The sequence below is a fragment of the Maylandia zebra genome, linkage group LG17, assembly GCF_041146795.1.
Source record: "Maylandia zebra isolate NMK-2024a linkage group LG17, Mzebra_GT3a, whole genome shotgun sequence".
NCBI classification, from domain to species: Eukaryota; Metazoa; Chordata; class Actinopteri; order Cichliformes; family Cichlidae; genus Maylandia; species Maylandia zebra.
The window spans coordinates 40431791-40455040 of record NC_135183.1 but is presented as its reverse complement, the minus strand read 5'-3'; the positions used below and the strand labels follow the sequence as shown (position 1 = coordinate 40455040).

General features: G+C 46.1%; 2 protein-coding genes across 2 annotated transcripts in view; one reads left to right on the top strand and one right to left on the bottom strand.

Moving 5' to 3' along the window:
* The window catches only part of cog5 (component of oligomeric golgi complex 5), a 74220-nt gene extending 55206 nt beyond the window's left edge, over positions 1-19014 (top strand). Inside the window, exons 12-22 of the mRNA XM_004573094.4 lie at positions 11349-11553; positions 12486-12647; positions 12875-12974; positions 13279-13389; positions 13852-13914; positions 15464-15567; positions 16347-16584; positions 16677-16753; positions 17703-17829; positions 17944-18023; positions 18675-19014. Of these exons, the coding sequence (XP_004573151.2) occupies positions 11349-11553; positions 12486-12647; positions 12875-12974; positions 13279-13389; positions 13852-13914; positions 15464-15567; positions 16347-16584; positions 16677-16753; positions 17703-17829; positions 17944-18023; positions 18675-18783 (1376 nt within the window). The 3' untranslated portion in view covers positions 18784-19014. The remainder of the gene's footprint in view (positions 1-11348; positions 11554-12485; positions 12648-12874; positions 12975-13278; positions 13390-13851; positions 13915-15463; positions 15568-16346; positions 16585-16676; positions 16754-17702; positions 17830-17943; positions 18024-18674) is intronic.
* ndufa5 (NADH:ubiquinone oxidoreductase subunit A5) lies at positions 18989-21076 on the bottom strand. Its single transcript, XM_004573095.6, has 5 exons — positions 20861-21076; positions 20208-20252; positions 19919-20035; positions 19782-19847; positions 18989-19186 (listed from the first exon to the last, which is right to left on the bottom strand). Exons 1-5 carry the CDS (start codon positions 20879-20881, stop codon positions 19085-19087), a joined length of 351 nt encoding a protein of 116 aa, XP_004573152.3. The 5' UTR covers positions 20882-21076; the 3' UTR covers positions 18989-19084.
* Positions 21077-23250: the final 2174 nt, after the last annotated feature.

Genomic DNA, 23250 nt, shown 5'->3' with positions numbered 1-23250 from the left:
ACACACCCCTGTGGAGCACCAGTGTTCAGTGTGATGGGGGATGAGGTGATGCTGCCCAGTCTGACCACCTGGCGTCTGTCAGACAGGAAGCTAAGGATCCAGCTGCAGAGGGAGCTGCTCAGTCCTAGATCCTGCAGTTTCCTGTCCAGCTTCGAGGGAACGATGGTATTGAATGCTGAGCTGTAATCTACAAACAGCATCCTCACATACGTGTCTCTCTTCTCCAGGTGTGACAGGGCAGTGTGTAGTGTCAGGGCTATGGCATCATCAGTGGACCTGTTGTGGCGGTATGCAAACTGTAGAGGGTCCAGTGAGTCGGGTAGTGCAGAGCAGATGAAGTCCCTGACCAGCTTCTCGAAGCATTTGCTTACGATGGGGGTCAGGGCTACAGGTCGCCAGTCGTTCAATGAGGAGATGGTGGAGGATTTGGGTACAGGGACGATGGTGGCCATTTTGAAGCAGGCTGGGACTACAGACAGAGAGAGGGAAAGGTTGAAGATGTGCGTGAACACTCCAGCCAGCTGAGCCGCGCATGACCTGAGGACGCGGCCGGGAATCCCGTCCGGACCAGTAGCTTTGCGTGCGTTCACCTTCCTGAAGCACTTCCGCACATCCTCCTCAGACACAGTGTGCGCACTGACGTCATCCGCGGTGCGCACACTGTCCGGTCTCATGGTGTTCGCTGTGTCGAATCTAGCGTAGAATACGTTTAGATCCTCACACAGAGAGGCCGTGGTCTGCGGTGTGCTGGTTTTCCCTCTAAAGTCTGTGATCGTGTTTAGTCCCTGCCACATACTCCGAGGGTTGTCAAACTGTTGCTCCACCCTGTCCCTGTACTCACGTTTGGCTGCAATCTTTTGGTCTATTTATATAAAAATGTCTGCATGTAAAACCAGACATTACCGGCTTTAGCCTTTCCCCTGTCCTGCAGAGAGCCGTGTGGATTCTCTGAGCCTTTGCCCTTGAAGACCTTCACAGAGAGTTAAACCTCTCCCTACAGGGTTTACACTCAGTTCCACAGGACTCTCGATGCTGTGGGGCTATCTTGGCTGGACAGTGAATCTGGATTGGCAGGCTTCCCCTTTTAAAGAAGTATACAAGTCTACTGGAGAATTTGTTTTGTGGGATGTGACTGAGTGTCCTGATGCGGGTTATCTCAGAACATAGTGTTGGACTCACTGTTTCAGCTATTTGGTCCCTGTACGTGTCCCTTTGTTGGGCAGCCATTGCAAACTGCACTGGTGTTGGTGTGTGACATGCTGTGAGTGAACATTAGCACATAACCCTGTAATGATGCACACACATGAGATGCTGTTTCTGATTTCACAAACAGCTTACAAATTGTCTTTGAGATGCAGTTAGTTGATGACAGTTGTGGCCAAAAGCTGTGGGCAGAAACCAAAAGAATGAAACGGTGTCTGGAAGCAGCAGAAATGAGCTTCAGGGATTTGGGTCGTGCCTCAGAGACAGGAGAAGGAGTTTGATCATTCAAGGCTCAAAACAGATCTGCTGCACCTCCACAGCCGTTTGAGGTGGTTTGCGGATGTGGCTAGGATCCCGATTGGACGCTTCTTAGTTTAGGTGTTTCAGGATTGGCCTGCAGGGGGACAGACCTGGGGCATGCTGCAGAGATGGGTCAGTGTGGCTGGTTTGGAAACACCTCTGTGTCTGCCTGGAAGAGCTGGAGGAGGGAGTCAGGGGGAGGGTATCTGAGCATCTGTACTGAGTTTGCTGACCTCAGTCTAGTCTGTCAGCAGATGGTGGTGGATGGAATCAGGTTTTTTGTTTGGCTAAGAAAATGAGCATTTGGAAATGTGGCGTGGTTTTTGGGGTTGCTGGGCCTCGTGTCTAACTGCAAAGTTTTAAACACACATAAGAACCAACAAAAAAAAATTCAGTAATAACTTTGTCAGTATTGATTATTGATTACAGTATTGACCATTTTCAGTGTTTTTGGTGAGTAGAATCATCTGGAACAAGTTTAAAATGTTTGAAGGTTTTGGTTTAACTCAGTAATCATCCCTCAGGTGTTCTTCATCTTATCAGACTCTGTAAACTACAGGTGTCCAGCCCCAGGCCTCGAGGGCCGGTGTCCTGCAGGTTTTAGATGTGTCCTTGATCCAACACAGCTGATTTAAATGGCTAAATGACCTCCTCAACATGTCTTGTAGTTCTCCAGAGGCCTGGTAATGAACTAATCATTTGATTCAGGTGTGCTGACCCAGGGTGAGATCCTGCAGGACACCGGCCCTCGAGGCCTGGAGTTGGGCACCCCTGCTGTACCGGTGATGAATCGACAAAAGCAGCCCCTCAAAAAAACAAAGAAATAAATAAATTTTAAAAAGTAAATAATTTTGACGCAATTATTCTCTCGCTGTCACATGGAGGCGTTGGGTGGCGAGTGAGAACAGGAGAGGTGGATTTGGCTGCTCGCTAACATTTCACTGTCATGGCCTCTGTGTTGTGTGTGTGAGTGTGTGTGTGTGTGTGTGTGTGTGTGAGTGTGTGTGTGTTGTGAAATCTGTTTATGTTGTCCTAGTAAGGCTACCATGAGGGCAGCCACTAGAGGTCGCTAGGAGACCGGTGGTATATGTGTTTTTCCAGAAATTGATGTAGCGACGTACACTGCTGCTACAATTCAATAAAAGTGGTTCGTGCTTGAGAACCCTGCGTCTTATTGCCTCCGAACTATTCTTGAGCTCTCAGCGAAGGCGGTCGCACTTTCTCCTCTCCTCCTCACCCTTATCTTCCCTGCTTCGCCTCTATGTCCTTGTCTTGTCTTGTGTGAATTTACTTTCCCTGGAACAGTCTCTCACTGTCGTTCTCTAAACCTAAAAGAGAATTATGGATTTGATCAACTGGTCTCTGAGTGCTATTGACACCCTTTTCTCAACGAGAAGTCGGGGCTCGGGAGAGCCTGAGTTCCCTGGAGGGACTTTCCCTGCCGGTTACACGATGGACGGGTGGCAGAACTGGAGGACCGTGTGCCTGGCGGGACTGTCGATCGAGGACGCTGAAGATATCTACCTATTCGGAACCATGATAACAGGGTTCATGCTGATCGGCGTTGGCTTAGCCCTGGTTTATCAGAGAAATAAGAAAGCGGAACCGGCTGTTCAAACCCCCACAAGGCTGCCCGCTGGATTCGAAGCGACGGGACGAGGTGCGACCTCTCACAACGAACGTAATATGGTCAACACCTTGCAGACGCTTACAGCTGCTGTGAAGGCTCAAAACAACACCATTGAGCGTATGAGGGGAAACATCAGAGAGAGGCCTGCTCAAAATGAGACCCTTGAGCGACAGTTGGAAAACATCACGGAACGGATCACTGCAGTTGTGAGGTCTCAGAATCAAAAGACTAACAACACCACGGAACAGAAGTTTGATACCATCATGGGGAGGCTCGCCACTCTCCAACGGGAGATCGAGAGACCAGCCTCGGAGTGCTAGAATTCGAGCTGCTCACAAAGGAGAAATCAACAATATTCAACATTTGGACACCACGGCTCCAGCTGCAGGCCCAAGGCTGGAGCCCACCAAAACAACTCCCTGATAACGACTGTGTGATGACTATTCTTCCCGCCCCATGAAGGACACCTGGATTGGCTGGAGGACTGTTTACTTAGCCTGATAGGCCGAAGGACACTGTCTCAGCTAAACTATGGACACGCACACACACACACTTACACTGATAAGCACTCACTCATCCCCCTCCCTTTCCAACGCCTTCGATGCTTGTGCCCTACCGGGGATGATAGCAGTCAACTGGACCAGCACAGATGCTGCAGGACCGGATGCGCTGTCTACGCCGGCTCTCTCTTACCCTTTACCCGCCCTGTTGCTTGTCTCGTTGTTTCTATGGTGTATTGATAGTCATGTGCTTTTGTGCTGAGGTGTTTTTTCTTTTATCAAACTGTTCTCCCACTAGGAGCTCAGTCTGAGTGGAGTTTTTTTTCTCCTCCTCTTACCTCATGTAGTGTATTTTCGTTGTTTTTTTCCTATCAGCCTACCTTCTGACATGTCTGCCCAATGTGATGTTTGTGTAAAGTTGGTCAGAAGGTTCCTTTGTGAGTGCGCATGCGCCATTAGCGTGCTGCCTGCTGTAACCCCTAATTTCCCTCGGGATGAATAAAGTATTCTGATTCTGATTCTGATTCTGACATGGTGTCAGAATTGAGGACTTCACGCCGAGTTACACGAAGAAATGGCTAAATTTGGACCTCCGGAGCCGTTCGACTTTACACAGCTGGCAGAGTGGCCGATATGGCGGCAGAGATTCTCCCGTTTTCGAGTGGCGTCCAAGCTAGGGATGGAGAGCGGCGAAGTGCAGGTGAACTCGTTTCTTTACTCAATGGGGAGAGATGCCGAACCAATATATGGCTCATTTGTGTTTCCTGCTGCTACGGAGGCCAGGCCAAGTCCGCAGTTTGAGTATGATCTGGTTATACAAAAGTTCAATGAGCACTTTGTCCCAAAGAGAAACGTTATCCACGACCGCGCCTGTTTTCACAAACGGAGCCAGAGGGCCGGGGAGACGGTCGAGGCTTTCGTGCGGAGCCTGTACGAGCTCGCGCAGCACTGCGAGTTCGGCGGCAGTAAAGACGAGCAGATCCGGGATCGTATCGTCATTGGATTAATTGACAAAGATGTTTCACAAAAACTCCAGCTCGAGGCGGACTTAACTCTGGATAGAGCCATTCAACTAGCACGCCAGAGTGAACAAGTCAAACAGCAAAGTGCAGACCAAGTGGAAAGCACGGTGAATGAGGTGAAACAGAGGCATTATAACAGCATGAGAAGGAGTTACTACCAACCTCATCAGGTACGTGAGCAACAGCATGGTGAGAGTAAACCAAAATGCCAAAGATGCAACAGGGTGCATGACAAAAGAGAAAACTGCCCAGCCCGCAATAAAAGATGCAGAAAGTGCAATAAGTTGGGACACTTTGAAGTTGTATGCAAAACCAAAATGCTAAAAGAGGTCAGGGCTGAGGCTGTACAGGACTCAGATGAGGATTCATTCTTCATAGGGGAGCTTTTCCTGGGAGCAGTAATTGAGCCAAAAACAACAGTCATTGAGGAGTCAGGCTCAGATGCCGACTGGGACATTGAGCTATTGGTAAATGGCAGTCCAGTTGATTTCAAAATTGATACAGGCGCAGACACCACTGTTATGACAGAAACGACCCTTAATAAGCTACAGCAGAGACCCAAACTTATCCAGTGTAAGCCAACTGTGTACAGCCCTGGTGGAAAAGTCAAGTGCATGGGTAAATTCCTTGCTACTACAGTGTACAAAAGCCAAAAGTACCAGTACTGGATTACAGTTATAAAAGGGCAATATGCAAGTAACCTACTGGGGAAGACAGTGGCAAAGCGCATGGGACTAGTCACTAGAGTTAACAAAATCAGTAGTGACTTAACAGAGGATGTGTTCGGAGAAATTGGCCTGCTGAACTGTGAACCTGTAAAAATCGAGCTGACCGAAGATGCAGTGCCGTACAGTGTAACCACCCCACGCTGGGTGCCTTTTCCTCTCCTTCCAAAAGTGGAAAAGGAAATAAAGCGCATGCTCAAACTTGGCATCATTGAGGAAGTCATCGAGCCAACAGACTGGTGTGCACCAATGGTGCCTGCTCCAAAGCGCAACAAGGATGAGGTCAGGGTGTGTGTGGACTTAAAACGTCTGAATAAGGGAGTAAAGCGTGAACGGTACATCTTGCCCACATTGGATGACATAACTCCTAAGTTAGCAGGGGCTAAAGTTTTCTCCACTTTGGATGCCTCCAGTGGGTTCTGGCAAATACCACTGGATCCCAGCTGCCAAAAACTAACCACGTTCATAACTCCCATGGGCAGGTTTTGCTTCAGACGCCTGCCATTTGGCATAACTTCAGCACCCGAGATCTTCCAGCGGCTCATGAGCACCTTGCTCAAGGGCCTAGAGGGGACTGTCGTCGTGATGGATGACATATTGGTTTTCGGGGCTAACAAAGAGGAACATGACCAACGCTTAGGTGCAGTATTACAGACAATCAAAGCATCAGGACTTAAGCTCAACAGGTCCAAGTGCCACTTTGGAAAGAATGAACTACAGTTCTTCGGTCACATCATCAGTGCGGATGGTGTGAAACCTGATGATGGCAAGGTGGAGGCTATTGCCAGGATGCCCAGCCCCACCAATGTAGAACAACTCAGGCAGGTACTCGGATTAATAAACTATGTTGGAAAAGAGTGTTTAGCATCTGTCTGGGCCTGCGAACGTTTTACCCGCTACATCCAAGGCATGGGTCATGTACGTCTACAAACTGACCATAAGCCCTTGGTGCCTTTGATCAACTCATACGACCTTGATAAAACGCCACTGAGATGTCAGAGATTGCTGATGCGACTGATGCGATTCAATGTCACTGCTGAACATGTTCCCGGTAAACAGTTAGTGGTGGCGGACGCACTCTCCAGACATCCACTGCATGGATGCTACCCGTCCGAGACAGACAGCCAGGTCAAGGCATATGTGAGCAACGTAGTGACAAGCAAACCTATCAAGTCACATAAGTTGGAGGAAATTCGTAGAGCAACACAGAGGGACCCAGAACTTCAAAAAGCAATCATCTTCACCAGACAAGGGTGGCCTCGGAGAATGGCAAAGAGCTCACCACTGCAAGGCTTTTATGCAGCTAGAAGCCACCTTTCAGAATCAGATGGTCTAGTGCTCTACCACGATCGCATCGTAATTCCCACAGCACTCAGACCCAGTGTCCTTGACCAATTACATGAAGGCCACCAAGGACTAACTAAATGTAGAGAGCGCGCAAGATCAACAGTGTGGTGGCCCAACATTGGACTTCAAATAACACATAAGGTGAGGTCATGCAACTTTTGCAGAGAGCACAAGCCTACACAGCGACGGGAACCTCTCGTGACTACTCCTCTGCCCGATGGCCCCTGGCAAAAGATTGCAGCTGATCTTTGCGAGCTTGAGGGTAAGAACTTTCTTGTCGTTGTTGACTATTTTTCAAGAGACGTTGAGATTGCTTCCCTCACTACAACAACCAGCAGACAGGTCATTAACAAGCTTAAACACATGTTCGTTAGATGGGGCATCCCGTTAGAATCAGAATCAGAAAGGGTTTTATTGCCAAATGTTGAGCGGGTTTACAACATTAGGAAATTGCTGCGGTGCTTCAGTGCAAACATACTGTTATAAATACTGTTATAAATTAAGCTTAAATAGACATGAAAATAAAAATGGGAATAAGAATTAAAAGTGCTAAGTAGATAGATAGATATATACATGATATATACATGAGTGCAGGTGGTGATCAGTGCCAAACATGGAATGATGCAGTGAACACAGCGTAGGGTCATGTGTTAGTGGCGGGGACAGTCATGTGGTTATTGTTCATGTGTCCAACAGCAGAGGGGAAGAAACTGTTCTTATGGCGAGAGGTTCTGGTGCGAATGGACCGGAGCCTCCTGCCTGAGGGGAGCAGGGCAAACAGACTGTGTCCAGGGTGAGAAGGGTCAGCTGAGATCCGAGCTGCACGCCGCAGTGTCCTGGAGGTGTACAGGTCCTGCAGAGATGGGAGTCTGCAGCCAATCACCTTCTCAGCAGAGCGCACAACACGCTGCAGTCTCTGTTTGTCCCTGATAGTGGCTCCAGCGTACCACACGGTGATGGAGGAGGTGAGGATGGACTCGATGATTGCAGTGTAGAATTGCGTCATCGTCCGTGTTGGCAGGTTGAATTTCTTCAGCTGCCTCAGGAAGTACATCCTCTGCTGGGCTTTCTTGATGGCAGAGGTGATGGTGGGCTCCCACTTCAGGTCCTGGGTGATGGTGGTACCCAGGAAGCGGAATGAGTCCACAGAGGTGATGGGGGTGTCAGTCAGGATGATGGGGGGGAGTGGAGCTGTGTGCTTCCTGAAGTCCACAATAATCTCCACTGTCTTCTGGGCATTCAGCACCAGGTTGTTGTGGCTGCACCAGGACACCAGACGTTCAACCTCTCTCCTGTAGGCAGACTCGTCCCCGTCCGAGATGAGTCCAATGACGGTGGTGTCATCTGCAAACTTGATTAGCTTGACAGACTGGTGGGTGGAGGTGCAGCAGTTGGTGTACAGGGAGAAGAGCAGGGGAGAAAGAACACAGCCCTGAGGGGAGCCGGTGCTGATGGTCCGGGAGTCCGAGACATTCTTTCCCAGCCTCACATGCTGTTTCCTGTCCGTCAGGAAGTCAGTGATCCACCGGCAGATGGGATCAGGCACATTCATCTGGGAAAGCTTGTCTCGGAGATGGTCTGGAAGGATGGTATTGAAGGCAGAGCTGAAGTCCACAAACAGGATCCTGGCGTAGGTTCCTGGGGAGTCCAGATGCTGCAGGATGAAGTGTAGGGCCATGTTGATGGCGTCATCTACAGACCTGTTGGCTCTATATGCAAACTGCAGGGGGTCCAGGAGGGGGGCCGTGAGGGTCTTGAGATAGGAGAGAACCAGGCGCTCAAATGACTTCATGACCACAGATGTCAGAGCCACGGGTCTGTAGTCATTTAGTCCAGTGATCCTAGGTTTCTTGGGGACAGGGATTATGGTAGAGGACTTGAAGCAGGCAGGCACATGACATGCCTGCAGTGAGGAGTTGAAAATGCCAGAAAACACTGGGGCCAGCTTGTTTGCACAGTGTCCACAGGGGTGGACTACTCCAGCCAAGGTCATCAGTAAGTCTAAGGAGCCGAGATCCTACTTGGTGGAGATGGCGAATGGGAACGTGACTCGCCGCAACAGACGACACCTTCAGCCTGTCCCAGGCACCGCTGATCCTGAGGAGCAGCAGCAGAGCACTGTTCCAGCTACACCGACTACTCCAACTAAAGGGGCGGCTGCTTCCCAAGAACCACCAGTAAGGCAGACATTGCCAATCCCTGTCCCGGGGTCTCCTCTCCACCCTACCACACCTGTGAGAGTGACTTCCAGGGGGTGGGAGATTAAAGTACCTCTCAGATTCAGAGACTGAGGACTATCTCCTTTCTATGTTCTAAGGGCAGAATAATCCCTTATCAGGACTGAGGGTAGTCTACCCCTGTGATGTCCTGCGTTCTGACAACACTGTTTTATGTTTAAAGTACTTTTGTTAAAGGGGGAAATGTTGTGAAATCTGTTTATGTTGTCCTAGTAAGGCTACCATGAGGGCAGCCACTAGAGGTCGCTAGGAGACCGGTGATATATGTGTTTTTCCAGAAATTGATGTAGCGACGTACACTGCTGCTACAATTCAATAAAAGTGGTTCGTGCTTGAGAACCCTGCGTCTTATTGCCTCCGAACATGACAGTGTGTGTGTGTGAGAGAGAGAGATGAATTCCAGAACAGAAGTAAAACAGGTGATCTGTTGAATAATTTGGTCATTTGGAGGCTCGGTTGCATAAGTCTGTGTGTTGTCGTCACTTTAGTCCTTCTGCTCTCTCTGTTTCCATCTGACGTATTTTTCTTTCTGTTATCAGATTGATTTGCTGTTAACAAGTATCATTTCCTCCTGTCAGTGTAACATTTTTACACGTATTTCAGGAAATTGATGAGGTTTTTTCTTTGTTGTTTCAGCTGAGCCAAAACCACACCCACTTTAACACGTTGGTTGGCGTCTGCATTGATCAGCCTGTCACTCGCCCTTCCTTCCATGTAAAATCCACTAAATTGAAATTAATCCAGTCTCATGAAGCCCGTTCATAGAGGTGGTTATATTTTGAACGTTGGAAACAGCCAGGTTAGCGCTTTGTCCTTTTCCCAGTATTAATGCTAAGCTAGGCTAACAATGTCCCGTAGTACCAAGGGCGTAGATTTGGCATGGACGGAAGGGACATGTCCCCACCAATATCCTGCGATTATTGAATTGTCCCCACCAATAATTTGATCTCTTCGAGTAAAGAACAACAGTCCCGATAGTAAGAAAAACCGATCTGTCAGCGTCTCATTCACCCAGCGGAGCAGAAAGAGTTAAATTACTTCTCTACTGGAGTCCTAGTCATGTGACAAATATGGCCAATGTGATTGGCTGTGCCTTTCAGGGAGCTCTGTTTAGTTTTAGCAGCGGCAAGCCTGCGCTGCGAGGAGGAGAGGAGGACGGCAGCAAAACGGAAGAACCTGGATGTAAGAAAGTGTTTTTCAAAGAAACCTGTCAGTCACTTAAAGTCAAGTTCACTCATAAAATGTGTCCGTCATAATAACGTTACAGGCGATGCTAGGCTTTGGCCCACATCAGTCTAAGACTGTATGTAACCATGAATAACCTGTTTTGGAAACTACCTGCACAACAGGCAGCACTGTTAGTTCTCTCAGTCTCAGAGCAGCATTTCTAATTTTGATTGAAACTGTCAGAGAAAACGGCAGCCTCGAGCAGCCAGGATATTAGTTTACAGAGGCTGTTAGAATTATATGTCTAACGTTAAAATGTTGGTGACACAATAATTTCATCCTAATGACTCTGACATATTCATAGGGTTAATTTTGAGACAAAATGTCATGAGGTCGTCATGATTTTACAAATATTCCACCTTGTAGTGCAGTTTGCACAAATTGTTTTAAAAATGCACTCAGCCTACAAACATTACTGATGAGTGAAGATCTGCACAAAGTGACAGAAACACTGAAGCAGCTCCACATTTTATTCTTATTGTCATGTATGTCCTGTTTGTCAGGTGACAGAAGAACCAACACAAAGCTCAGAGAGTAATGATGACACAAGATCACAGGTGAAATTGGATGATGACTTGTTGGTTCATGACTGTATTTGAAGCTATTTTTATTTTAGCATGATACCTGATTTATATGGATTATGGCTGAAGTAAACTAAAGCCTAAAATACTTAGTCAGTCATTTGTTTAATAGTAATTTAACATTACATAATTCACATATAAAACTATGAATTGTAATTTTAAATGGTTTAAAAGCATGCAGAATAGCATATGTAGGCAAGTATATTTCTCCTTTTTTATCAAGAAGCAAAGACAAAAAGGACAAAAATAAGAAACAGGACAGGGTTCAGTGGTTGAATCATCCGTCCCCATCAATGCCAAAACCAAATCTACGCCCTTGCGTAGTACACTGGACACTGCTGGCTCACTGACATGGTTTTGCGCTTCGGTTTGTAACGTGCACGTTGTGGAAAAAACTACGAATATTTCAGAGAAACCTGATCGAGCACTTGTGAAGTGTCCAAAATCCTGCAAACGTCTGCTGAGCGGGATGTCTGTGAGATCGCTCTTTCTGGTCTCACTCAGAAAAAACTGAGACTCTGTTCATGAATCCAAACTTTAATTGTGTGTTTTTCTCTGTTTGTGGTTCTTTTGTAGCCTCGTCGTTCTTGAAGCAGGCATTTGAAGGGGAGTATCCCAAACTCCTGCGACTCTACAACGAGTTGTGGCGCCGACTGCAGCAGTACAGCACCAGTCTGCAAGGAGCGTTAACCAGCAGCGGTGGGATGGACGCGTCTCTGGATGTCTCCACAGTAGAGACAGACAACCAGGACCTGTTTACACATGGGAAACAAGACTACAAGTGAGCCCAGTCAAACACAGCAGCACGCACACAACAGCTTGTTCAGTTTGAAGCACAGAGAAAAAGTTGAATTCAGAGCGTATTTGAGTTTTCTTGTTTTGAGTCACACCTTAGTTAAACATTCAAGTAGAAAGTCTGCTCGACTCACAGGCAGAGTTTGTGTCCTCCTACAGCTTCGAAGGCTTCCTGGGTCACAGGTCAAATGTCTTCACTAAATGTATTTTTAGAAGCAGAGACGACCGTTAAGAAACAACAAGAAAAACACTGTGCTGCTCAGTGAAGCCAATCTGATTGGTTCTCACTGTCGGAGGGCAAAAACAGATGGGACAGTGTTTGATAAGAAGGTCTAACAGAGAACAGTGCAATGAGGGATTGTGTGTACACAGTGCAGCAAAAACCTGAGGAACAAAGGCATCGTGTTACTGATGGGGCACAAAGACATGGCAGACACAAAGTCCTCTCATGTTAGTGCGTGTGCACTAATGACAGGATGTGAGGGCAGATACTTGGAAGTAGAGTGACAAGCTACACACATCTGTCTCTTCATGCAAAAGCAAAGGAATAACTGCAACAGTTTATGTACTTTCCTTTTCTTGCATTGTCACGATGTATAACAGTTATTAAACGAATCAGCACTCAGCTGCACTGAACAGTAATACGATTGGATAAGGTGGCGTTTCAGTTCCACTTATGTCAGACAGAGAACATCTTTGTTTTATGACGATGATGACACCATGATAACTGAGAATGTTTTTGTGCTTTTAAACGTAACCTTAAAGGAAAGTCTCCGTCTGTTCAAAGCTTCTCACCAGCAAATTGTGTGTGTGTGTGTGTGTGTGTGTGTGTGTGTGTGTATATCTCAGTTCTATTTTGAATGATGTTTAATTAATAAATTTAATTCAGTGTGTATCTTTGTGTGTGTGCTCGTGTAGCCCAGAGAAGGCTCTGAAGGACTCTCTGCAGCCGTACGAGGCAGCCTACCTGTCCAGGTCTCTCTCTCGCCTCTTCGATCCCATCAACTTGGTATTTCCCATGGGGGGCCGCAACCTGCCTTCCAGCGATGAGCTAGACAGCATCATCAAGACCATCAACAGGTGTGAAGGCTTTTCATTATCCAACATATCAAGAGTTTGTAGTTTCGTAATACTGATCAGTGGATCGTTAATTGAAATATTAAATCAAAAGAAGAAACTAGTGAATGGTTGGGGGTCAAATTTAAACATGATTTTTCTTTCCTGTTGGAATGTTCTGAATCATTATCAGTGAAAACACAGTGTGTGTGATTAAAGCCGGGCACGCTGACTCTGCTGGTTGTTTGCAGTGAGCTGAATGTCGCCTCGGTGGATCCGAGCCTCTCTTTGGCTGTGGCCAAGAACGCCGCCAAGACGGTCCAGCTCTTCTGTGTCAAGTCTGAACAGCTGGTGCGTACCTCACTTAGTGTGTGCAGTGCTAAAGTAACCTTTGAAGGTGCGTTCATGTTGATCACTGAGACTGTTCCAAGAGGAGTTACAGAATTAAGTCCAGAATAGTAAATATGTGGCTGTGGTTCCCTCCCACGCTGATGAGGGTGAAGGTGCGTGGCTGTCTGTGTTAGCTGCCAGCGTGTCCATGATGTACCCTGAGCCTGCTGTGTTAGCACTGCCACAGCGTAAACCCATTAGGACAAAGAAAGCTGTGGGGATGCTGTTTCCTTCCTTGCTCTCACCTCTCAAACTCTGTCTCCAGTTGTGCACTCAGGGTGATGCCAGCCAAGTGATTGGTCCACTAACAGAGGGCCAGCGGAGGAATGTTGCTGTAGTAAACACTCTATACCGCCTGCAGCAAGCTGTCACCAAGGTAGGAGTAAGACCTTGAGTCCAGTTACTACAGCAGCATGTGCAACAGTGTGTTCTCCCCCGTGGACTATTAACCCACTGTCACAGCAGAAGAAAGGCACAGGATGCTGGGATAGCTCGCTCAGGCGAGCTGTGTGAGCAAAGGCTAATGCAAGGCCGTGAGTTTGAGTCCACTCCCAGACAGTTCATGTCTATAAATGTGTATAAAAGATGATGATGATGATAATGTTGGCGTAACGTAAGAACTGCGTTAATCTCATGTTTCACTGAAACTCTGAAGGGTGAAAAAAGTTTTGAAACTTTAACAGTCAAATGTAATTTATGCATTCAGACTTTAATCAATACATTTCTGTTCATGTTGATTAGGAATGATTAAAAAATGTGACATTATGGTCTTTTACCCAAATTCAACACGATGCAGTGTGTGACTGATGTGTGTGTGCTAACCTGTTTTATCTCATAGATCATTTCAGGCTTGGGATCATGTCCACAAGCTGCTGCAGAGTCCCTCGCTGCTTCTTTGGAGGTATCCTCTTAGCAGTAATTAAGTACTTCTCTGGTATGCGAGTATTTATCACTAATGCTGTGTCTTCGCACACACGTGAACTCGAGTTGCGTCTGTGACCTCCCGTCATATTTCTTTTCAAGATTTTCTTATTTAATCACTAGTGTACATATATTTATATTTATAGATACATATATATATTTAGTCATCTTTTCTCTTTTACCATGTCTCTCTAATATTTGCTCCTTACTATTTTTCTATTTTCTTTATTATTTTATTTTATTATATTTTCTTCTACTGTACCATGCTGCTGAGTGACTGCTGCTCGTCAAACACATTTCATTGCAATGTTGACCCTGTGCTAACTTGCATATGACAAATAAAACTGAAACTGAACTGATGATGTCGGCTTCAGCTTCTGGTCACGTGTGGTTTGTGAGGTCACACCCTCATATTTGACAACAAGGCCTGGCTCGCAGTCTCCACTCTAACGATTCCCAAGGTTTTCTCTCGGGTTAAAGTCAGGACTTTAGTCAAATTCTTCCACACCACACGTGTCTGTGTTTTTAAAGACTTTGTGTGCAGTCGTGTTGGAACAAAGTTGCATGAAAGTGTCCAAAATGTCTCGGTTTGCTGAAGCGCTTAACACTTCCTGAAAAACAGCCCCCGCTGTAATCACTCTTCATCACACTTGCTGTTATTCTGACAGTCACCAAATGTACACTCATCCACCCCAGACAGAGAAACGTTATTGGTCACTCGCTCCACTGCTCTAGACTCCAGTGGAGATGTGTTCTTTACAGCATCCGATGCTTTGCATTGCATGTGGCGATGAAGATGCTGCTCAGCCGTGGAAACCTGCTCCATGAAGCTCTTTTACATTGCCTTCATCACTGAGTTGCTGGAAATTTCACAGCTGGGCTTGTTGCACAGGTTGCATCCTATCACAGTACCAAACTGGAATCCACTGAGCTGCTAAGAGCGAGCCGTTGCCTAGTTGCTAAACTTTATACACCTGTGGCCGTGGAAGTGACTGGAACACCTGAATTCTGTCTTTGGGTGGGTGAGCGAACACGTGGAGACTCCTCTCAGGTGCTGGAGGCTCCAGTCAAAGCCTGAAGCTTACATTAGTTTATCAGAGCTGTGATGACAACATTAGGCTCATATTTAGGTCAACACAGAGTTTAAAACTTTGTATGTTTTGATCTTTGTTCTTAAAACAAAATCTCTTTTTTGTTTCAGTTTACGGGGATTTTTTATTTCATTTCGATTTAAAGTTATAGTTTAATCATCTTCTAAGTGTCCTGATGCTCCAGCTGTCATCTTACACACATCTTACTGTTAGCAGCTCTGCTAGCTGTACTGTTGGCCCGACATGCTGTTGTCCATCTGGAGCTTCACCGTAACACTATAAAATGTGATAAAACATTAGGCTGTGGATGTCAGTTCATCTATACACGCGTGAGTCTGCTCATCTGACTCCACATGTTGCTAAGGTAGGCGTGATGCTGGTGTCCTCCTGTTCTGTCCTGTCACATGACTCTGTTTCTCCTTCTGACCTCTGGTTCAGGGAGTTCAGGCGCTGATGAGAAGTGCGGTGCATCCTCTCCTGCAGTCAGTCACCGACTCCATAGAGGCCATCATTATCACCTTACACCAAGAAGACTTCTCAGGGTCAGCCTCTCTGCATCAACAACAGCTCAGTACATATAATGTTAGAATGTTTTTGGACCGAATGTGCCTGCAACATGAATCAGACTCATTTTTATTGGTTGTAGCTAGAAAATCGAAGACCTTCATGAGTGGTTTTAGTCCTTCTAACAGTCAGAACTGTGCCTCTGGTTCACTGACGGTACAGATCACACTTGATTTTCAGATTGAATTCAGTCTTATTTTGAAAGTAAGTCCAAGACTAGGACCGTCAACACGTCGTCACTGCTATGAATGAAGATTAAAGTCCAAAAGCTGCAGCTGGACTCATCTCGTCCTGCTCGTCGTCGGCTGCACTTGTTGTTCAGCAGTTGGTCCAACATCATTTAACACGAATCAAACAGCTGACGCTAACACATGCTCTCGTTTACAAACACAAAAAGTGACACACAGAAGGTAATAAAGACAAAATGTCTTGTTTCGAGATTAATGTCATACAGTAACAACCCTACAACATTTGAAAGAAACCTCTAAGGATCAGAGGCCCCCCACAAGCAAACGGCTGACCACAGTGTGCAGACTCAGTGTGTGTGTGTGTGTGTGTGTGTGTGGTGTGGTGTGGGGGGGCTCACTAAATCTTCTAGTTTCTAAAAATCACTAAAAGAGTGACATGTACCAAGCCAGGTTTCCTCACACTGATCTGCTTTCTACAGTTGTGTTCAGAGTGTTAATGCACAGCATCTTTTCTGAGTCCCACAGCAAACACATGTTAAACACATGATGATGTGCTGTGTGTGCTGCAGGCCTCTGTCCAGCCCCGACAGACCTGATATTCCTTGCTCTCTGTACATGAAGGAGCTGCAGGGTTTTATCTCCCGAGTCATGGCAGACTATTTCAGACACTTCCAGTGTGTGGACTTCATATTCGAGAGCACGGAGTCGATCGCCCAGAGAGCCATCGAGCTGTTCATCCGCCACGGCAGCCTGCTGCGTCCGCTGGGGGAGGGGGGCAAGATGAGACTGGCTGCTGACTTTGCGCAGGTAACGGAGATGCCATCTGTTTTCTGCTCTTCGGCCTTGTTTCGCTCAAAGGCCGATTTTCATTTTGACTTTTCTGTTTTTACGCGTGTCAGATGGAGATGGCTGTGGCTCCTCTGTGCAGACGAGTGTCTGATTTAGGGAAACCCTACAGGATGCTGCGCTCCTTCAGGTGTGTTGGCTTCAATTAACAGTCGTCACAGTTAGATGGTGCACTTTGTTTTTTCATGTAAAGAATTACGGCCTAACAGGCAGTAATGGTGATGAATCATGTTAACCATGCAGGACTTTACCTACATGCACTCGGTGCTGTCCTGACCTAGACACTGTGTATTTTTCATAGTAAAACACTGCATTTTAAATACTACATATCTACAGTACGTACATACTAGTTCCAGTTTATTGTTGTTTTTAATATTACATAAGAAACTGTTGACCTTCATGTTATTTTGGTGAAAGCTGAGAGTTTAGGCACAGCGAGTTATCCAGCATCGAAACTCCACAAACCTGCTCTGGTTCCAGTCCAAGTTTGGGAGAACGCATCAGTTTGTAAAACCTTTACTGGGAAAAAGTGAGCAGCAGGAGTCCTTCATCAAACCACCTGATCAACAAACTCCGACATGACCCACCGCCGTTTGTCTTACACTGAAACGATGTGCAGTAAAGCTGCAGCCATTACAAAGTAACTCAGTCTGACACCAGTTTAAGTTATACTGAAGGCTGACAGCAGCCGGCCTAGTTACCTGCAGCACAGGGGTGGGTGTAAAGGGGGCCATGGGGTGCACCGGACCATGTTTATTTCAAAGCTTTCATAACATTTTTCAGATTGAAAGTGAAATATTATCAAAGAATGTCTTGATCAAATCACATTAAAAAAATATAGAAATAAAAGCTAATAAAACTCTCATTTGATTTCTGACTGGATTTTTTTCTTCGGGGAAATGGAACCAGTCGTAGGCAGACAGTTTCAGTGTTCGTTCAGGTGCTCACACAGATGACCGAGGCTTTCATCAGGTTATCAGAGAGCTTTTCCTGTAAGCTCGTCTTTCTTCTGAATGAACACGATGAGCAGCAGATGTTTTACATGGAAGGTAAAAAGTGCTGTTTGCTTTGTGTTTGAGGCCGCTGCTGTTCCAGACCAGTGAGCTGATAGCCAGCAGTCCAGCTGTCGGTGAACTGATTCCCTACAGCACCTTACTACACTTCCTTTTCACCAGAGCCCCACCGGAGCTGAAGTCACCTCACCAGGCCTGTAGACACACACACACGCGCACACACACAGTTCAAGCTGAATCGTCCATCATCATGTGGCACTTCTGCAGTGTGTACAGTGCACCATCTCAATAAGCCTGTCCCCCACAGAGAGCAGAGTGGTCCATCGCCAGGTACTCACAGTGGCTGGATGATCATCCCTCTGAGAGAGACAAGCTCAGCCTCATCAGGTAGGCTCGGTGACGTAAACACATCTGTTAGAACACTTTGGTCTGTACAACAGGACAGGAGCTGCCACTGTTACCTGAGCTTAGATTACCTAATCTCAGGGGGCCTTTACTGTGATGAATGGGCTCCCTCTAGTGGTAGACTGACTGATGTGTGTGTAATTTAAGGAGTCACTGCTGACTGCCAATAAGAGTCCTAACTCAGTATTAGTTTGCACTACAATCAAATCAGGTAAGAATAGCATGAAAAATATTTACGCCAGCATTAGGTGTTGGGCTTGTTGTACTACATGGTGCATTTTGGCTTCAAAGGAAGATCAAACAGACATTTAGTTTGAGCTTGAAGTAGTGAGAGGTCCAAAAACACCATATTTAGAATCCCCATGTGTTCCCTACCAACTGCCAGTACAAACAATGTTTTAAATGGCTGTATGCTGCATTATTATCGCCTTGACCTTCAAGTCTGTCGACCTTGAAGGTCAGAGGCCAAATGTGACACGTGTTAAAAATGCACACTGTTCTTGTAAGACTCGCAGTTTTGAGGCACCAACTCTTTACACTGACCTTGAACACCTCGCTGGATACAAGTCAGATATGACAACTGATTTGTGTGCACTGTGATAACAGATGTGCTCACTCTGTCTGTCCTCTCAGGGGCGCTCTGGAGGCCTACGTGCAGTCAGTCAGGGTTCGGCAGGGGAAGGAGTTCGCCCCCATCTATCCCATCATGCTCCAGCTGTTACAGAGGGCTACCAGCACCTGACCTGTGTTTGGGTCCACAAATAATCTGCTCATTTTTTAACAAGTGTGGTCCAGGGGTCGAGAGAGAGTATTTACAGTAAAAGTAATCTCAGCAGTAACAGCAGAGAGCCTCGTCCGAACCACAGAGGAGGACAACGCAGCTTCTTAGAACAGACTTGCTGATATAAAAGTAATAATTTGTGACACACATCAAAAACTCATCTGAATAAAGGCAATATTTCCAAAACTTTAATGTAGTACTTCATTGAAAGCACAGGTTTTGCCTTCACAGACAGTATGACAGGAACACTACACACGCAGACTCAGATGGGCCACTTCCACTGGTTGGGGGGCGGCTCCTCTACCAGCGGCTCCCACGGCTTCCACTCGGACATCTTCCTCGATAACGCCAGCTCACACTCAGCCTGCGCGCAGGAAAAAAATCATCAGCCACAAATACTAATGTATACACTAATACTGTAAAGCAACCATACTTTTTAGTTAAGTTGAGACAACTGCGTTCACATATTCACCGAGACCGTCCGGTCTGTATGAAGGCTGACGGGAACCAACCGAACACATCAGTGATTTAATGTCGACTTCAGTGTGAAACAAACAGTAACTCTGTACTACGAGTGTGTCAGCTACTCTGGTGAGAAAAGCACTCTCAGAATAAAAGAGGCAGCAGTCTGTACAAAGCCACGCGCTCATTTAAAGACCTGGGAGCAATACAGTACTACCAGCAGCGTATTAGCAGTCTTCAAACCAGTCGGAATCACTTTAATCCAGGGATTCAATTTTAATCCCTGGATTAAAGTGAACCAGAATGATCTGGACCTGCGCTCCAACACCTTCCGTTACTAAGCTTGTCACTGTGTTCATGTATGTAGGCTATATATGTCATACACCCCTCTGCACTCGAGCTGAACACGAAGTCGTGACTTTTAGGTTTGTACATGAAGAGTTTTCCACTCAGCTTCATCACTTTGATCAGAGTGAGGCAGACTGACCGCGACCTACCTGGAAAATGACCTCTTCAATCTGACCGCAGTTAATTTTCTTCTCAAGCTTCTCAACATCGGGTTCCTGTGAAGAACACAAATCCTGTCAGTTCATCTAAGCTCCTCTGTCATTCGTCTGTCTGCTCACACACTGACCGTTTTCACGTGGCTGAAGCGCTCATTGACCAGCTGCTCCGTGTACTTCCTGTAAGCAGCGTCCTGCGGCATGGTCTGCAAGGACGCCAGGATCTTTGTGTAGAGGATCCTGAGACGCTGAGAGGAACAGCACAGGGTGAGTACACTGCTCAACTCCCTCAGCTTCAATGACAGCTCCATAAACGGCACACGGATAACACGAGTGTGATCCAGGACTAGTCTGGTCACAGTCAGGCGATGGGAAAGATTAAAAATGAGGTATGTGGTGCAGTCACCATCAGCTGCTCACCTCCTGTGGATTTTGAGACACTGCCAGGCCAACCAAGCCGGTCGTCTGGAAGAGAGGAAAAGGAGAGCTGTCCAAGAGTGGCTAATGTCAATGCTTTCACCTTTAACCACGTGACTCCCGCATCGGCACTCGGCCTAAACCAACCCTCAGTCTGTCTGCTCGCACTGTCAGCAACCAGCTCCACAGCTGGTTTTATGACTTGGACGAGACACTTGTGGTTCTTAATCACCTCCAACAACATTTCCCTGCTAATGTGGAACTTCCTTAAAAAACATTCTCTGAAATCCATCAGCCCTCACCTTCAAATATGTGCACTTTATTAACATTACAGGCAGGTTTGCACTGAGCAGGGATTTTATTTTCCAGGTCTGTTGGTCCAGATTCGGGTCTCCAGTTAGCCATGTAAGGGAAGTATGGCTTAACCAGTTTCTTCAAAAGCTCCCACGGGTGTTCGGCGAGCTTTCCTTTAGTTTGCCACCTGCTCTGACCGGACACTGCCGTGCTAGCTCCTTATCAAGTTAGCATGCTAGCACAAGCTAGCACAACATGCACAGCGCGCAAACGGAGGTGACAGTACCGTCACCTTAATAAAACTAATACAGCTGTTTTATTGTGTTTCTTACATTAAAACAAGACATGACCTTTACTCATACCTTCTTCAGCAGCCCAGCCATTCTCCAGACGTCAGGAATGCGTCATGATACTTCCGGCTGCTAAATATGACGTCGGTGTTGTCTTTTTTTTCTCGGCGTTTTGAAAAACGATTTGTTCCTGTCGTAATAAATGTTAAAAATTAGAAAACGCGGACTGTTCTGTGATCACAGCAGCGTAAAACTATATACATGCTATGTATTCACGCTAGCATAGCATAGGTCGGATGTAGGTACAAACATCTGAACGTTTTGCTTTTATCCAAGCAGGCTGAGGTTGTGTCGCTTGAAGTACGCGCACTACGCGTACTACGTACGGTGTGTACTGTACGAGAAGTGCGGAAGTAAGAGGCTTGTGAAATGGGACGGTCTAGCCTTCGTCGCGCTATTCGGGTTGCCTAGCAACCATGATACTAACCGCGAGTAATGTTACATACAGCATTGTTTGACAGAAATGAAGGAGAAACAAATGTTTTGTTAGTCATGCATTTTCGTCATGACATCACTTTGATTAGTTGAGTATCTGAGGCTGAGACCACTAGTGATGGGCAGATGAAGCTTCATGAAGCACTGAAGCTTTTCATCCAATTGGTTCATCCCAGCGCAAAGCTTCTTGACGCTTCATTTGCTCTAGTAGGACACCTACTGGACGTAAAAATATTAGTTGGCATGAATTTGAAGAGTGTGGCCTTTTGCACACAGCCTGTAAATGTCAACAACAAAAGGAGTGTGTAAAACATGTATATTGTAGTGATGGCAGTATACTGTTTATATTTATACTGGCAGTATGGAAAATGATCATTTGGAAATGCTTAAAATGGAAATGATCATTTACTGTGAGGTGAGGTGTGGTTGGGGTGTGGACAGTAGTTGTGCTTTTGTAACGTTGAGGTATGGACAGCTACACACTCCTGCCTGTTCACATTTTATTCTGTAAAAACTAAATTTTCACTGCTTTTATGACCTTTTCAGTGGGGAGAACATAGCTAGGATTTAATGATTTAACAAATCTTTTGAATCCTTTGTCCTCCACAATGCTAAATGGCTGGGAGTCCTCAATCACCATGCTAACCAGATCTTCATCTATTTGAGATTGTCTTTGTCTTTCCTCAGGAGAACAAAGCACAAATATAAATATCACACACGTAACTTATTACAGTTGTATAATATTGTTATATCATTTAGTAACATTACAGCATGCTATATTATCATTGCATTTGATGGCTCACCTGGTCTTGCTCCACAATCGGTGTTCCCCTTATTCTCATGCAAAGCTCTGTAGTGCCTAAGCATGGATGAGGTGTTGTTGTTATAGCCCAGCTCCCTGGCACATAGCAAACACTTCACCTTGTACAAAAGTCAAGACAGCTTAACATAAATTGTATTGCACCATCAGTATTATGAAAATACATCTTCTGTAGAAATTTACATACTTTGTTGGGAGGAATAAGATCAAACTGTTCCCACACAGGGGAGGACATCCTCCTCTTCTTAGCTGGCTCCATTCTCTCCTGACTTTCTCTCCTCACTCTCATAAACCTCCAAACTGTCTCCAAACTCTCACTAACCGCAACTCTCCATCAAACACCCACATTTTTGAATAAAGTCTGAGGGGTTTATATCGCTGTCATATCTCGCGGCAAAGTTCGAACCACTTCATGAACCAGTCACGTGGTACAGCCGGGCAGCGAGGCTTCGGACGTCATCATTTTCAGCTCCTCCCATAAATGATGCAAGCCTCGATACGCGCATCGCGGAAACGCTCCCTCAATTACTCGACACAAGCTTCGAAGCCTCGATACAGAACGTCACATCACTAGAGACCACGGGACTGTAAAACATGATTGTTGGGCTTCATTTCTGTACTGAGCAGTCATTTCAAGATTAGTCAGTAAATAACAATTAGTTGTTCATGAGACTAAAATCATCCCACTGTGGTAATGTAAATATAAATATGGCCAATATTATAGTATTGTCAGATTATTATGATATATATACTTTAAAACCAAGTTAACGCTGAAAGTACAAACATCACTAATGTCACACAACTTTGCCGACATGTGGCCAACAGCAATGTTTTAATGTTCTTCATTATTAAACATTCGCACGTAAATAAGTGACGTCATATTCAGTATTTTGACAGTTCACTCTTCGACTGCTCCCTTCTGCCGTATTTTGCGGCAAAATTATCCACACCCACCGCCGCGCTATGAATTGTGGGATATATGGGACCACGAAGCGTGCACCGGACCACGCTTGATATTTGGGGAAATCGACGGCGCATTTGGAGTATGCATTTGAAGTACACTTCGGATTGGGACAGCCGTCGTCGCGTGGCGGTGACGTAATCGCACTTAAAATGCGTACTTCAAGCGTGCGGACCCTGAATTGGG